At 48.8% G+C, this 15,741-nt stretch overlaps 1 protein-coding gene and 2 pseudogenes across 1 annotated transcript; 1 reads left to right on the top strand and 2 right to left on the bottom strand.

Moving 5' to 3' along the window:
• Nucleotides 1–3,206: 3,206 nt before the first annotated feature.
• Nucleotides 3,207–5,690, top strand: LOC136514921 (exocyst complex component EXO70B1-like). Its single transcript, XM_066508626.1, has one exon. It carries the CDS (start codon nucleotides 3,358–3,360, stop codon nucleotides 5,332–5,334), a length of 1,977 nt encoding a protein of 658 aa, XP_066364723.1. The 5' UTR covers nucleotides 3,207–3,357; the 3' UTR covers nucleotides 5,335–5,690.
• A 133-nt stretch (nucleotides 5,691–5,823) lies between these two features.
• Nucleotides 5,824–11,269, bottom strand: LOC136514920 (cation/H(+) antiporter 15-like; annotated as a pseudogene).
• Nucleotides 11,270–11,272: 3 nt separating this feature from the next.
• On the bottom strand, nucleotides 11,273–13,236 carry LOC136514922 (dehydration-responsive element-binding protein 2D-like; annotated as a pseudogene).
• Nucleotides 13,237–15,741: the final 2,505 nt, after the last annotated feature.

Below are 15,741 nucleotides of genomic sequence, written 5' to 3'. Positions count from 1 at the left end.
AAAATCAATTACATAGATAAAGACTAATTTACGAAACGATTTTTTAAGCATAATTAATCTATTATTAGCATATGTTTACTGTAGCACCACGTTGTCAAATCATGGACTAATTAGGCTTAAAAGATTCGTCTCGTAAATTAGTCTCAAATTATGTAATTAGTTTCATAATTAGTTTATATTTAATATTTTATGTATGTATCTAAATATTTGATGTGATAAAAATTTTAGGAGAACACGTGGAAACCAAAGAGGATCTTACATTTTACATGAGAGGCCTCGGATGCGGATGCCTTGTCACGTCCTCCACCGCCATTGCCTCTTTCAACGCTTGCCTTGTTGGCTGCTGCGATCTTGAGCGGATCCGTCGGGGATGACAGAGGAGAGCTGAGGTCAGTGCCTTGTGCTCGCTATGCTCCATTCGTTCCGGTTGTTTTTGGTCGATATCTAGCCACCACTTTACCGGATACAGGTTCTTCCAAAGTAGGTCCCACCTTGGCCAAAGTGTGTCCATCTCAAGCTTCTTGCTGTCGTACACGTGTTCGAGATGTAGATTTTTGTGCTCTGCCAACCGTCCTCACGGGTTCCCAAGACATTTTTACCCCACATGAGTTTTTACGTTCACCTGTTTGACTGTTTCTCCAGAGATCTCTTGAGGTTGAAGATAGACACAGATGAAAGCGTTTCAAAGCACTTTTTTTCAGCTTGATAGCAAACTGAGGGCTGTGTTTAGTTGGGTGAAATTTAGAAATTTGACTACCGTAGTATTTTCGTTTTTATTTAACAATTAGTGTTCAATCATAGACTAATTAGGCTCAAAACGTTCGTCTCGCGATTTCCAACCAAACTGTGTAATTAGTTTTTTCATCTACATTTAATGCTCCATGCACGTATCACAAGATTCAATATAATAGCTATTATAGCACTATTTAGAAAAAGTTTGTTGAACTAAACAGGGGCCACAAGTGGTAAAGCGTTAGCTTAGCCTGTTCGGGAGGCCATATCGTATCGTGGATTATTTACTGCTGACTGGTTTGGTGTGAGAGAAAAATACTATTTTCAGTTGAAAATTTACGATCGTTTACGAGGCGATCAGGCGTCGAGTTCACCTCCAACAATCATTCAAGATAGTCCTCAAATTCAACACTGGCAGCAGTGGCGTCATTACAGCTCGAGATATCAAAATCCTTAAATAGGCCGATCAGACATTTATAGGGAGCACCGATTGTACATTTGTACCGCTGAAGTATGAGAACGAGGCCCAGCCTGTTGGGCGCATAGTTTATGCGACTGATAGCCGACTAAAACTAATTTGTTAGAAAAAAAATATTATTTTATGATTGATAAGTCAGACTAATAAGTTTAAGGTTGTCTTTGTCTTGATTACTTCGAGGCCTCTCTCTTTTGTCTTTGTACTGACTCTCTTCTCCCATGTCTATGTATACCGAGCCCTTACCTAAGCCTTGTTTAGTTTTAGATGTAAGACCCCGTTTAGTTCCAACCCAAAAACAAAAAATTTTCAAGATTCCTCATCACATCGAATCTTGCGGTACATGTATGGAGTACTAAATATAGACGAAAAAAAAACTAACTACACAGTTGGCCGAGAAATCGTGAAACGAATCTTTTAAGCCTAAATAGTCCATAATTGGATAATTTTTATCAAATACAAACGAAAGTGCTACAGTAGCCAGAAGCCAAAAATTTTCGGAACTAAACGCGCCCTAAAGTTTTGAGGTGTCATATCGGATGTCACATGGAGGATCGTATGTAGTGTTTAGATACTAATAAAAAAATTATAGAATTCGTCGGTAGACCATGAGACGAATTTATTAAACCCAAGTAATCCGTCATTAGCGTATATGTTACTGTAACACTTTATTGTTAAATCATGGACTAATTAGGCTTAAAAGATTCTTCTCGTAAAGTAGTCGTAATCTTTACAATTAATTATTTTTTAATCTATATTTAATACTCCATATATATATTCAAACATTTGATAGGATAGGGTGTAAACTTGGTGCCTGCTTAGTTCCCTTCTATTTTACAAAATTTTTCAAGATTTCCCGTCACATCGAATCTTTGGACGCATGCATGAAATATTAAATATAAATAAAAATAAAACTAATTACACAGTTTAGACGAAATTCACGAGACGAATCTTTTAAGCCTAATTAGACTATGATTGAACACTAATTGCCAAACAACAACGAAAGTGCTACAGTACTATTTCGCCAAAAATTTCGCCAACTAATCCAGGCCTCGTAGGGAATGCCCTAAATCAAAAGCCTTTTTTCAGAGCAAGCATCTATCTTTGCAAGTTCTGTTACGAGCCTTGCTCAGCCATAGGCTCTGTTGGTTTACCATTATAAGTGAGCTTATTAATTATAATATAATATCTTTTTCCTAATAAATTAACAGTACAGGTCAGCACTAACGGTTATAGACCCGTGGAACCTAGCCCTCCATCAGAGCTGATTTGGACGTTCGACCTGGCTTGGTTTAGATCGCAAGTTTTTTCACTCTGTTTCTATCACATTAAATTTTGACATATGCATGGAATATTAAATATAGATAAAGAAAATATTAATTACACAGTTTGATTATAAATTACGAGACGAATCTTTTAAACCTAGTTAAACCATAATTAGACAATAATTATTAAATACAAACGAAAATACTATAATATCAATACTGATTTAACTTAGCAGTCTAGCTAACCTCAATCTAAACCAGACCCGCGGGACTACTTAGCAGTCTAGCTAATCTCAATCTAAACCGGACCCGCGGGACTACTAGCAGTCTAGCTAGCAGGCTTGCAGCTTGGACTGTACTGTACTTGAGAAAGCCCTTCCCGCCCTTCCCGTCTGAAACCCACCTGTCAGACAAAGCAGCCCAGCCCTGTGCGCCTGTGCCATGCCGACGCTGTCACGCACGACACGGCATGGCCTTTGCCTTTCGCATCCCCCGAGGCCACGCCGTTTTTCACCATCATCAGCGTCCGTGACCGTGCCATGCCGACGCTGTCACGCACGACACGGCATCCAACGTCCGCCGCAAGTTACGCCGCGCACCCGGCACTGCTACTCGAGCGCTGCCCCTGCCTGACCAGTGACCAGTGACCAGTGACTAGGCAAGCGGCCGCTGGTCCACGCACGGTCGCTCTCCGCTAGGACGCCACCGCGTTCCCGAGCGAGAAGTCCTCCCCCTCGCCTCGTCTCGCCTTGCCTCCTCCCCTCACAAGTCACAACCACCACCAGAAGCCGCGTGGAGCCCTCATCCAGATCGGAGCCAGCGCGCCGGGTGATACCGTTCCGGCCGCGGGAGTAGCCGCCTTGTTGCCCCCCCGACCCAGGAGCCATGGCGGAGGATGGCGAGGAGAAGCTGCTCGCGACGGTGCAGCACATCGTGCAGACGCTGGGGAGCAGCGACACCATGACGGAGGACATCCTCAAGGTCTTCTCCAACTACGACGGCCGCCTCTCGCTCGACAAGCTCTACGCCGCGCGCGCCGCGGCGGCGGCGGCCGCTGCGTCCGGTGGTGGCGGAGGAGGCGGAGGGGGACGAGTCGTAGGGGAGCGCTCCATGGCGACGTCGCCCCCGCCGCCCGCGGCTGCGGCGGCCGTGTCGGCCGCGGGGCCGAGGCCGCCGATCACGTCGATGGAGCGGACCGTGCGCGCGCTGGACCGCCAGATCTCGCAGTTCGTGGCCATGGATCGTCTGATTTGGGCGGACTCCGCCGACGCGGACGCGTTCCTGGAGGCGGTCGACGATCTCATCGTCACCGTGCAGGAGCTGGACGCCGCGGGGACCAACCGCGCCCTGCTCGACCGCGCCGACGAGTTGCTCAGCCGGTGCATGGCGCGGCTGGAGGACGAGTTCAGGGCGCTCATAGAGCGCCCCGACGACGCCGCCCCCGTGGTGCCGGGCGGGTTCGGGTCGGACGGGAGCGACGACGACGACGACTTCGGAGGCGGGGACGGCTACGGCGACGAGCCGATCCCGATCGCCAAGCCGGTGACGGACTATGACGTCGTGATCGATGCTCTCTCGCCGGGGTCCATCGCCAACGTGCACCAGATCGCCAGGAGGATGGTGGACGCTGGCTTTGGCCGCGAGTGCGCTGAGGCCTACGCCGCGGCGCGCCGCAGCTTCGTCGACGAGAGCGTTGCGCGCCTCGGCGTCCGTCCCCGCACCGCTGAGGAGGTTCACGCCTCACCCTGGGAGGAGCTTGAGTTTGACATCGCCCGCTGGATCCCGGCCTTCAACATGGTGTTTCGCATCCTGATTCCCAGCGAGCGCCGCCTATGTGACCGCGTTTTCGACGGCCTCGCCCCCTTCGGCGATCTTGCCTTCATCGCCGCCGTGCGTACCCAGGCTCTGCAGCTCATATCATTCGGTGACGCTATCTCTTCCTCAAGCCGCGCGCCGGAGCGCCTCTTCCGCGTCGTTGACATGTACGAGGCTGTGCGTGACATTCTCCCTGACCTTGATCCTGTGTTCTCTGACCCATACTCTGCTGCACTCCGTGCGGAGGTCTCCGTGATGTGCAACACACTGGGGTCCTCTATCAAAGGTATTTTTATGGAGTTGGAAAATCTCATCCGCCGTGACCCTGCCCGAGTTGCTGCCCAAGGTGGCGTCATACATCCTATCACTCGGTATGTTATGAACTATCTCCGTGCTGCGTGTGGGTCGCGGCAGACATTGGAAGAGGTGATGGAAGGTGACTTTGGTGCTAATGGAGGTGCGCCTGTGGCTGTTGACCCTGACCGCCCCACATCATCCCTTGCTGTGCACATCGCATGGATCATGGATGTTCTTCAAAAGAATTTGGATACAAAGTCTAAGATATACCGTGATCCATCTCTCGCTTCTATCTTCTTGATGAATAATGGAAAGTACATCATACAGAAGGTGAATGACAGTGAGTTGGGTGTTTTACTCGGTGATGAGTGGATCAAGCAGATGACAACTAGAGTTCGCCGCTGGAGCATGGATTATCAGCGGACAACATGGGGCAAGGTTACATCTGTGCTGCAGACTGGTAGTCCAGGCATGGGTGGACTCCCAGCCAAGGCAATGCTGCAGAAACTGCATATGTTTAATACATACTTCAAGGAGATCTATGAGGCACAGTCAGGATGGGTGATAGCAGATGACCAGCTAAGGGTGGACATTAGGGCAGCGGTGGAGGAGACAGTGATGCCAGTTTACGCCTCGTTAATTGCCAAGTTGAAGTCTTCTCCTGAAACTGGGCGTGATTTGTACATCAAGTACACACCAGAGGATGTTGTAGCCCATATCCAGCACTTGTTTGAAGGAGCAGCAAAGTGATAAATGATATGAAGCTTTGTAGCCTGTTATACTGCAGGTTCTGCCCTTCTGAACTTGTGAAATGCTATCCTGGATTCTCCATTCGTGGTTAATGTCTTGTACTCACATATGGTGATGCTGTTGTCTCAAATTACAACTGTGCATCGCTGTTTTTGTCCTCCATGAGGAACTTATGCAGTTTGGCAAATGTTGTATATGTGTGTAGGTGTGTCTGTATCAATGAGTAGCATGATTATTTTGTAACAATGTTAGGATTCCATTTCTGTTTCAAGCACTACTTTAATTTAACCCCATTAAGTGTTATGTGTGGATTTCAATATTTAATTCAATAAGTTTGTGCTCAAGTTTTTGAATAAGTTTTTCCTGTGATAACTTTTGTGGATGATCCAACTCTATGATGGCTAGAGTATCCGCAGCTCAAAATGGACATCATACCATGAAAGATGAAACCACGTCGCAGGCCACACCATTTCCTTCTGTTAGATATATGGAAGAAGTGATGAATTGCTGTTTCACCAGGTGAGGCTGAAGAAAGGTTGTTACCCGTTATACCTTTTGAAAATTCATCATGCTAGCTTATATGAATTATGAAATAAAAATTAAAGCTTCACTGTGAATAGATTATGCATAAATGTTGGCAAGTATCTGGTGCTGTTTCAAATCACGAATATCCTGCACAACTGACTGCTATTTGACATTGCTCTTTCCTTTCTTTCTGAATCAGCAGGAGAAAACATGTCATTTCAGTTTCTATGTTCAATAATCTGTAACTTTTACCACCCTACTGAAGTTATGAGTAACTAACCAATTAATGAATGAATTGTCAGTAGTTCAGTTATGACATTTCAGTGTTTATGTCCCAGGCCATGATACTTTCTTGTTGAGATATGCAATGCAATGATATATATAATGGTTAGGGATGAAATGTTTAGAAGCAGTACATGGTTTTTGTTTGCTTTAGAAGATCAAACATGCCTCCACCAGAAACAGGGAGCTTTTAAGGTGAATGTTATCTACATTCTTATCAGACATGGTTCCACCATTCTCATTAGTCCCTCATACTAAAAAGCTCATGCATGAATATGATATGCAAATTATTTTACCATGAAATAGATAAGGAAATGCAGAACTTAAAAACTAAAAAGTGTGTAGTTCTGCTCTCAACAGAGTGCTGTAGAAGGCTGTGTGCAGCCATCAGAATCCAATTGTCTGATGAGTGATGTGGTTCTCTGTCAGGTTGCTTTGCTATTTATGCTGATTGCTCCTGCAAATCAGGGGTGGATTTACTGTAGCATGAGTAATCAGGATCATGCCACTGCTTCAATGAAGCCCGATGATTCACTGCATGCAGGTTCTGGTTATCATTCATATTCCATTGTACAGTTTTTTGATGATAAGCAACGTAAGATACATCGTCAAGAAAAATGATGAATGTTGATATGAGGTCTTTGTTGTGCTACTTGGTGAGAATATACGGCAAAAGAAGCATTGACAAAGGTTGTACTGGTTAGTATTACTCTCTTTCTACTGTTTGGGGTCCAGATAATTAAGCAAAAATCTCCCAAGGAGTTTCTGTTGTAATAGGGATGATGGTTTTGCTGCAGCAGAGGTTATTGGACACTGGCATTTCAAACATTTTGGCAATAAGTTATGCCATCCGAAAGAGGCTCTGGGTCTGCTTGGTTCGCTTCCAAAATATGCAAGCCAAAGATTTGGTAAGCCATGATTTTAGCTGTTATTTAGTTTGCTACCAAAGCCTGCCAACCTTTCACATTTGGCTTGTCAAATGTATGGCAGTTTTTTTGTCCAACTTTTACTTGACAAATCTTTGGCATGACATTTTTTGTCACAAACCAAGCAAGCCCTCTGTCTGGTTTTACTTGAGGTACATTCAACTGATGAACTGTAGATAAAACGAAATTTCAAAATGTCACTTGTTTAACATATTCGGGGTCATTTTGTCATTTGGGTTAATCTTTTTTTTTATGTATGTAGTATTATATTGCTGCATTGCATAACTAGGCGCAGGACAAAAATTCTGCTTATGATTAGTTGATAAAGTAGCATACTAGCATACCTTGATTCTAAACTACAACGATCTCGACTGTCAAACTTCTATTGGGATGCATTTGGATTGTCCATGTCTACATCACCATGAATTGGGTTCTATGAATAGGTGCTGATGCAAGGTTTCCTCTAGGGAATGCTTTTTCATGATTTGTGCAGTGCAGCTCATGCTACTAAACTTAACAGAACAGTAAAAATCTTCACTGGAATGATAACTATCTTGCTAATCCTGAACTGTACTCAGCATCTCCAAAGAACAATCTGAAAATCTATTTGAACCAGGTCCTAGAAACTAAAGGGGTCAATCCGTGAATGTATCAATTCTATGACGCAAAGGTAAGATGACATACAGGGTCGTTTACCGCGGTCCTATCGCTTGGACATGCTAGATTCCGCCGTCGACATGGTTCGCTGCCGCGGCGGCGGCAGTGCACCGTGCCACTGGTCCTGGGCTCCCGGCACAGCGGCGTTCAGGCCAGCCTGGTCCTGCTGCTTCATGATGAGCACCGAGTAGGGCGTGTCGAAGTCGGAGGACGCCAGGAGGTCGCCAATGACACCGAGCTCGGGGCACTCGCTCCAGTCCGACAGCCCGTTCGCCGGCATCACCGGGTACCACCTGTGCCTCATGCCAACGATGACTAGGTCGTAGCCGGCCTTGTCGAGACCCCTCAGCACCTCGACGATCTTCTCCATGTCGCCGACGAGCTCCTCCCGGACTTGCATGTTCCTGCTCCTCGCCGCGAGCGCCTTCACCTCCTCGATGGCGCGGTTGTCCACCCGCCGATCCGCCGGGTCGTCCTTGATGCCTCGGGCTGGCAGGAACCGCACGATCGCAACTGTCACGCCCGGGTGGCGCGCCATGCGCGCCACGTAGGACATGGCCTCGCGGTCGTCGCCGCCGCCGAAGAAGAGCGCCGCCACGGCGGCGTGGAACTGGGGCCCGCTCATCGACAGGCCACTGCTGCCCGTGGAAGAGCCTGAGTAGTCTTGTAGCGGCCCGGGAATGAAATTGGACAGCCCCACGTTCCCGGCGTTGCGGTCGACGAACACAGCGACCGAGCACGGCGCCACCTCCAGCACCTTGCGGTTGACGATGCGGAGCCCAACTGAGGCGTGCACGCCACCGGCGAGCAAGTGGTGCTTATGGTAGTGGAGGAGGATCAGCGACGTGCGCTTCTCGACGGCGAGGCGGCACACCTCGTCGTGCATGGAGGAATACGGGGAGATGGTGGTGAACGGGTGCACCGAGACTGCGCCCTCCGTGTGCCGGAGCTCGTGCCGGAAGAAGGCGTTGATGATGCGGTCGAAGTCGGTGGACGGCGCGTTGGGTGCGCCGATCCGAGACGCGTTGCGGCGGGGGTTGTGCGGGATGAACACCGGCGCGGAGCGGCCGGCGATCTCGACGAGCTGCAGGAGATAGAGGCCGATGGGCGTCTGGGGCGTGGCGTGCGACGCTTCGAGCAACGCGAGCGTCCCCGAGACGTGGGACTCGTCGTGCAGGCACGCCAGGATGCGCAGGTCGGCGTCCGGCTTGAGGTGTTGCAAGGTGCGCCGCTTGTAGACGGCGTAGCGCCGCGCCGGGATCGTACAGCAATCCCGCCACCGGCACCGACACCGCCGTGATCGCCACCGACGAGCATATCAGGACGCTGAAGGAGTTCTTGCCGATCAACTGCGAACCGAACCGATCAAATGTTTCAAGGTCCACGCAAAGAATGTAAATAGAAAATGCAGAACTGACTAGTGTCTGCATTTGATGCTTCCATTTGCAGAGCTGTTGTATCAGCGATCACCTTGTTGGTGAGGAAGAAGGTGAAGGTGATGACCTCAACGATGCCCTTGGAGCTCATGAACAAGCTGAGGGACACGGCGTCCCGGAGGGGGATCTCAAGGAACAGCGACGGCACCATGACGCCGACCAGCTTGCCAAACCATCCGAGGAGCACGACTAGCTGCAGCCTGCCCCAATGCAGGGACCACACATCGGTGCTGAGCCCGGTCATGGCGTAGTACAGAGGCAGGATCAGGCCGGACACCATGGCGTCAATCTTCTCCCCCAGCGCGGTGCCGAGCGGCGGTCCATCGGGGATTGCCAGCCCCAGCATCAGCGCGCCGTGGAACGAGTTGGTCCCGATGACGTCGCTGTAGAATCCGACGAGGAGCACGATGAGGAGGAAAAAGAAGACGTAGTTCTCGTCCACGGGTTTGCCCGGCGGCGTGCGCTCGATCACCTTGAGCGCGACCGGGCGCACCGCGAACAGTATGACCGCGCCGAGCGCGGCCACCGAGAGGAACGCCCAGAGCGACGTCACCGCCGACACGAGGAACGCCTCGGCGAGGATGTATCCCACCATGATGAGCCACGCGATGCCGTCGGTGGTCATCGAGGCCGACATGGCGGTGCGGCCCAGGTCGGAGTTGAGGAGGCTGAGCTCCGACAGGATTGGCGACAGCACCGCGAAGGACGTGACCGAGAGCGACGTGGCCAGCGCGAACAGGAACGTAGAACGCCTCGTTACGTCGGGCTCCGAGACCATGGCGGCGCCGGATAAGCCCGCGGTGGTCATGGCCAGCGGGAGGATGAAGCCGGAAAGGCCGATGATCACGCCCTTCTTGCCGGAGCGGACGACGAGCATCGGGTCCATCCGCACGCCGATGAGGAAGATGACGTACATGAGCCCGAACGTCGCGACGGTGTGCAGCACCGGGTCGCCCCTCGCCGGGAACACCATCTCCTTGAACGCCGGACTGCGTGACAGCATGGACGGGCCGAGTATGATGCCGCCCTGAAACACATCAGATGGAGCAGCACATACGTTTCAGTTGATCTGCGCCAATAGCTTTCAATCAAGCTGACGAAAAGCGTTCATGGCGTCGCTGCAAGCAAAGTGCAAACTAGGATGGACGTGCCATGATCTCGGACACGACGCGGGGCTGCTTGAACGGCTTGAGAAGGAAGTAGAGGACGCGGGTGATGGCGACGATGAGGACGAGCTGCACGCCGAGCAGCGGCAGCGACTCCTGCAATGGGCTGCCTCCCTGGAAGATGTTCCGCCCGGTGCCCGTGGTCTGCGGGACCACGTAGCAGTTGATGCCGTCGTCCATCGCCCCTGCGTCTCCGCCGGCGCCGATGATTGCCCTGCGCCCCTCTCGTCAGGCTGTGTCTTCCATGGTGGTTTGCACGGTGGAGTGGAGATGGAGCGAGAGACAGAGAAGGGGAGAGGAATGAACGACATGTCAAAAAAGTTTTAAAACTTCATAGCCTCGAGATTTTATCGTGCTCTGGTTGTTCGGTAGAATTTCTGTGGCTGGAAAGCAGTAACCTTATAAATTTTGCGATAAAGGTGGGTTTTGCGATAAAGATGGGTGCGTCGTGAGTTCAGGAATAGTAAATCTAAAATTGGATTGGGGAACCCATAACCATAACCCATTGAGGTTAGGATTGGAGCATTGTGTACCGTGTTCTTTGAGTACAGATTTGAAACACGCTTCGGAACAACTGTAAAAAAAAATTCAGTCTACGCTAATGCCATAAAAAAGGACGCTAGGTACGACCAATTACCCAATCAGCATTTCACGACATGAGGTGCATCAGTAAATTCCATAGTGGGAACAAAAGCTTACTATGGATCTCTAATCCTGTACAGCATTCCACCTGCAGATCACTACAGTCCAGCTTCCAGCTAACCGAACAAAAGATTATGAAGACCTAGTCTACTACTGAATACTAGCAGTATGTCAAGCTTAGCTAAACAATCTGAATTCTGAAGAGACTACCAGCAAAGCTAAATTCCACTCCTAATCATGCCAGAACCATCAGATGCTACTGAAGTCAGCAAAGTTCCCATCTGACCCTGCCTCAGATAGCATTTCAGTCACCCAGCGCCCACAGCGGCGAGTGAACGGCGTCGCCGTCGAACCCCTCACGCTGGCAATCCTCTCTCTTGATGCCAGGATAAAAGGGCACCATGTCGGATACCGCATCGAAATCGATGTACATGGCAATGTCATGAGGGTCAGTCGTTGAACGGAGCATCAGGCGAAATCCAAGGAGTGCCCTGCTGCTGCTGCTGCTGGCTGACGGTCTCTCCGCCGCCGCCGCCCAGCGCAGCAGCAACAATCGGCTTTACCTCATGCTCCTGGAACACGTCGGCGGTGGTGGCGGCAGAGCAGGACGATGGATGGCATTGGGCCGGCGCCGCGGCGGCGTGGTCCGCGGGGAAGTTGAGGTGCGCGTAGTGGGCGCCGTGGATGGACACGGCCGCCCGGTCGTAGGCGACGGCCGCGTCGACGGGGTTGTTGAAGGTGCCCAGCCAGTGGCGCTTGCCGCGGTTGGGCTCGCGGATCTCGGCCACCCACTTGCCCCACCGGCGCTGCCGGACACCGCGGAAGTTGTGGCACTGCGTTGTCTGGGCCACCCATCCCTCGCTGTGCCGGCCGAGACCTTTCGGCGAACGGCTTGGCAGTGGCACTGTTGCTGGCGAGGGCTTGCTGCCTTCCTGCTGCGCTGCACGACAATACACATCTCTGAACATCAGTGCAAACCAAGATGACTTAACCATCGCAATGTTACACTGATTAGTTACTTAAATACAAACTTATCAGCAGGAATGTATTATCAAGATTCAATTGGACCCTGCCACATATGCTTGCTTTGTTGCTTCAAGAGATGAGGATTCTCACAATGTAAAATGCATAAGGCCTAGGTGAAGCAGAATTTACCACGTGCTCTGTTTTTCGTGTGTAACCATCACGGATCAGTAAGATTGCAAAAGAGAAGCAGAGTTCTTAATTGTGAGTTCAGTCTGAAGCTTTACATGTTTAACCAAGCAGGAAATATATCTTACAGAATGTAACCTCCAGTAATACTGATGCAATGGAATTATAAGCAAAATATTTTTTTCACAGAATATAATCTGTAAAGTGACACAGGTACTACTGCCAGGTGAACAAAGCATCAAAATTCAGGGGAGAGGGGGGTTACTAATAATCTAAATATAAATTTAATAGAGTACATTGCTCCAACTTCGTTTCAGATATTGCTAGAAGAACACTCAATCAGTATTTTTTAACAAGGTATTGTTTCCCCCATCTTGATTTTTCAGAAATTAGACAATGGGTTAAAAAAAAGCATGGACTCCACATTCACTGTCAGAACACTTAAGAATATGAATCACCGAATCACCAGTCCAAAGATGACCCCTTTTCTCAATAAAAACTGCTTCAGAGAAACCTATGTTTTCCCCCCATTGAATTCTGTACTCAAACTGTAACCACAGTTCTGCAGATACGCACCACAGCAAACATAGCTCAGACTAGATTAGGCTTAAGTTCAAGTTCCTTCCATCATCGGAGAGGGAATACCGAATACCACGACCGGCACAAGTACCCTAAACCCCAGAGCGAAATCAGAACGACACAATGCGCACAACAAGCACTCAATCAAGCAGCGCCGATCTTTTGATCAGGTCAGACCACCCTCGGACGTACCGCAAACTAAAACCCCAGAGCAGCCGACACCAAATCGAAACGCAAGGGGAATCCAGCACCAGGCCGATCGGCAACCAAAGCAGCAGCAGCAGCGAAAAAGAGATCGTGAACCATAGACACGCAACGCAAAACAACGGCCGGGGAACGTGCGCCTTACCTCGCCGTCGGAGCCGCCGCCGCCCGCCACATTTCCTGCCTCTTCAGTCCCACTCCCATGGCTCCTCCTTCCAGCGGGAGACCCGTGGTGGAATCGTCGATCGATCGGTCGACCACTTCCATTCCCTTCCCTTCCCTCTCCGCCCCCCGGCGGGCCCCCTTGTGCTTATTATGCTCTCTCAGTGGCTTGCGCTGGAAGACGGAAGAAATCCTGGTCGATCAAAGGTCAGCAGCAGGTGGATGTAACGCAACTATGCAAGTTGGGCACGCCTAGGATGCGCTAGTAATCAATGAGACGAGACGCGGCGGGCACTTGCCTACTTGGTGACCAAGGCAACAGCACTAGCTAGGCGACCAGGTGGGGGAAGCGATTGCGGCGTGCTCTGGATGGAAAAAGGATGGGATTCGTCCGTACTTGCGGATTAAACGTGGCCACTAGCCTGGACGTGGGGCCCACGAACGAGCACGAGCCTACGGCTCTGTTCGTTTGAGATTATCGGTAAGAATCCGTTTTAGGGACTTGTTTAGATTTCAAGTTTTTTCACTTTTTCTTCATCATACTAAATCTTTGAATATATGTATGGAGTATTAAATGTAGATAAAAAAATAACTAATTACAGTTTGATTGTAAATTACGAGAAGAATTTTTTGAGCCTAGTTAGGCCATAATTGGATAATAATTGTCAAATACAAACGAAAATACTACACTGCCAAATACTAATTCCTAATCTCAATCTAAACAAGACCTACTTTCTTTTAGTTACGGAACTAGTGTTTTTTTTAATAATAAATTAGTCGTACCAATCAACAGCGATAAGTCCTGACCAGTGGCGGAGCCAAGGGGAGGCTGGCAGGGGCCATGGCTCCCCCCCCCCCCCATATTTCACAACAACAAAAAATAGTAATATGAATTAATATTTTTTATTTATATTAAAAGAGAGATTATATAAAATTCTTGTCATATATATCTATTAATATCTTCTAGATAATATAATCATACAAAACACAACTAGATAATAAAATTATCGCAATGAAAAAGACCGAGTCGGTACTCAAGATTTACAAAGTAATCCTATACGTCTTGCTGTTAACGGGCATGTCACTTACCACTGAAAAAATAGCGTCTTAGATCCTAGAATACATATAAGAAATTGCGAGCACCCATTCAAATCAGTGAATTAATTCCGACAGTCATCACAAGAAACCTAACGAGTTGAGTTGTACTTAGTTTTTATATGTTGACTCTTTTAACCGGCCTACCCCTCAGGATAATTCCGGGCTCCGCCACCGGTCCAGACGAAGGGAGCCTTCGACACGAAGAGAAGAGGTAAAAAGGAGGTGGTCCCGCGGGGCAGAGGCAGACGCAGACCAACAACACCGAGCCGGTCGCTTTGACCCGCGTCGTCGCTTCTTCTTGGTTGCGTTGCCCATCGGTGTGCAGCCGGCAGGCCTGCGGAGTGACGACGAGACGGGACCCGACCCGACGACGCCTCTGGATCAGCTATCGTAGCAATGTACAGTAGCTGTGAGTTATATTAAAAGGTAAGTAGGGACCCTTCCTCGCCAAGGTTGCGTTCCGTTTTGGGCAGGTTTCCTGTCGAGGTCTCAAGGGGTAATTTCCAACTGTTGGATACTTGGATGTGATTTTTTCAGAAAAAAAAAAAACTTGGATGTGTCGTGCTTGTAGAGCACAGCAATTTGCTTAATACTAGTATATCAAAGCGGAGCTTGAGTGTTTTTTCATGCAAAACGGACAGGTCGTATGTCTGTGCATAAACTCTCGTGGGTTGATTTGACCACTAACTCTATGGGCTGAATCAAAGCCCATTTGATGCGGCCCATCTCAGGCCACTTCTGCAAGTGCTTAAACAAAACAGATCAATAGGTAATAGCTCAGCTACAATAGCTGATCCAAAGGACTCAAACCAAATACACTCAATCCTTTCCAAGAAAATGCTCGTAATATGTTGGACAATATGGCGTGCAAAGTAGGCTCTTCATGCTCACATAATCGCATTCTGGCAAGCCGCAACTTTACATCGAGAATGAGTGCCTGTTTGGTAAAACTCTTTCTGTTTCTCATTCTCTATGTAGTGATTATTTGAGAGGAGTGATTTTGCGGCAAAAATAATTCTCTAGGCTAAACTAAATAATTTAAGTTATTTTGTGTGGGAAGTAAGGAGAAGTTATTTTTTCCAGGTCCCAACTTTCTACAGCCTGTTCATTTCGGCTTATTCGCTCGTATCTGGCTTATAATCCACGACTTGAACAATGTTTTTCTCTCACACCAAACCAGTTAACAGTACTTTCATCCATGGCTTATAACCAATGCAGCCGAAACGAACAGGCTGCCAATTTCTTTCACATAGAATCTGTTCATATAATCAGCATAGAGCCACTTCTTTGTGACAATATCACAATATACTATTTGGTAGAGTCACTCGGATGTGTCGTATTTTCTTAGTATTATTTTAGCATTTAATGGGGTTATTCTTTTAGTGATAGCACATTGTCGACGAAATATGGTCGGCAGTCTATCTAGGGGTATGCCCAAGGTAGTAGATTGTCAGCAGACAGATGCGCAAGCCACAAACAAGACGGTGACGTAAGACAGACACGAAGTTTTATCCAGGTTCGGCCGCCAAGAAGGCGTAATACCTACGTCCTGCGTCTGATTTGTATTGATGTATGTCA

The sequence above is a fragment of the Miscanthus floridulus genome, chromosome 17 (assembly GCF_019320115.1).
Source record: "Miscanthus floridulus cultivar M001 chromosome 17, ASM1932011v1, whole genome shotgun sequence".
NCBI lineage: Eukaryota > Viridiplantae > Streptophyta > Magnoliopsida > Poales > Poaceae > Miscanthus > Miscanthus floridulus.
Note: the sequence above shows the minus strand (reverse complement) of the source record. Positions and strands in the feature narration are given on the sequence as shown.

Coding starts and splice junctions, on each gene's coding strand:
- LOC136514921 (XM_066508626.1), top strand. CDS start 3,358: ATGGCGGAGGATGGCGAGGAGAAGCTGCTCGCGACGGTGCAGCACATC.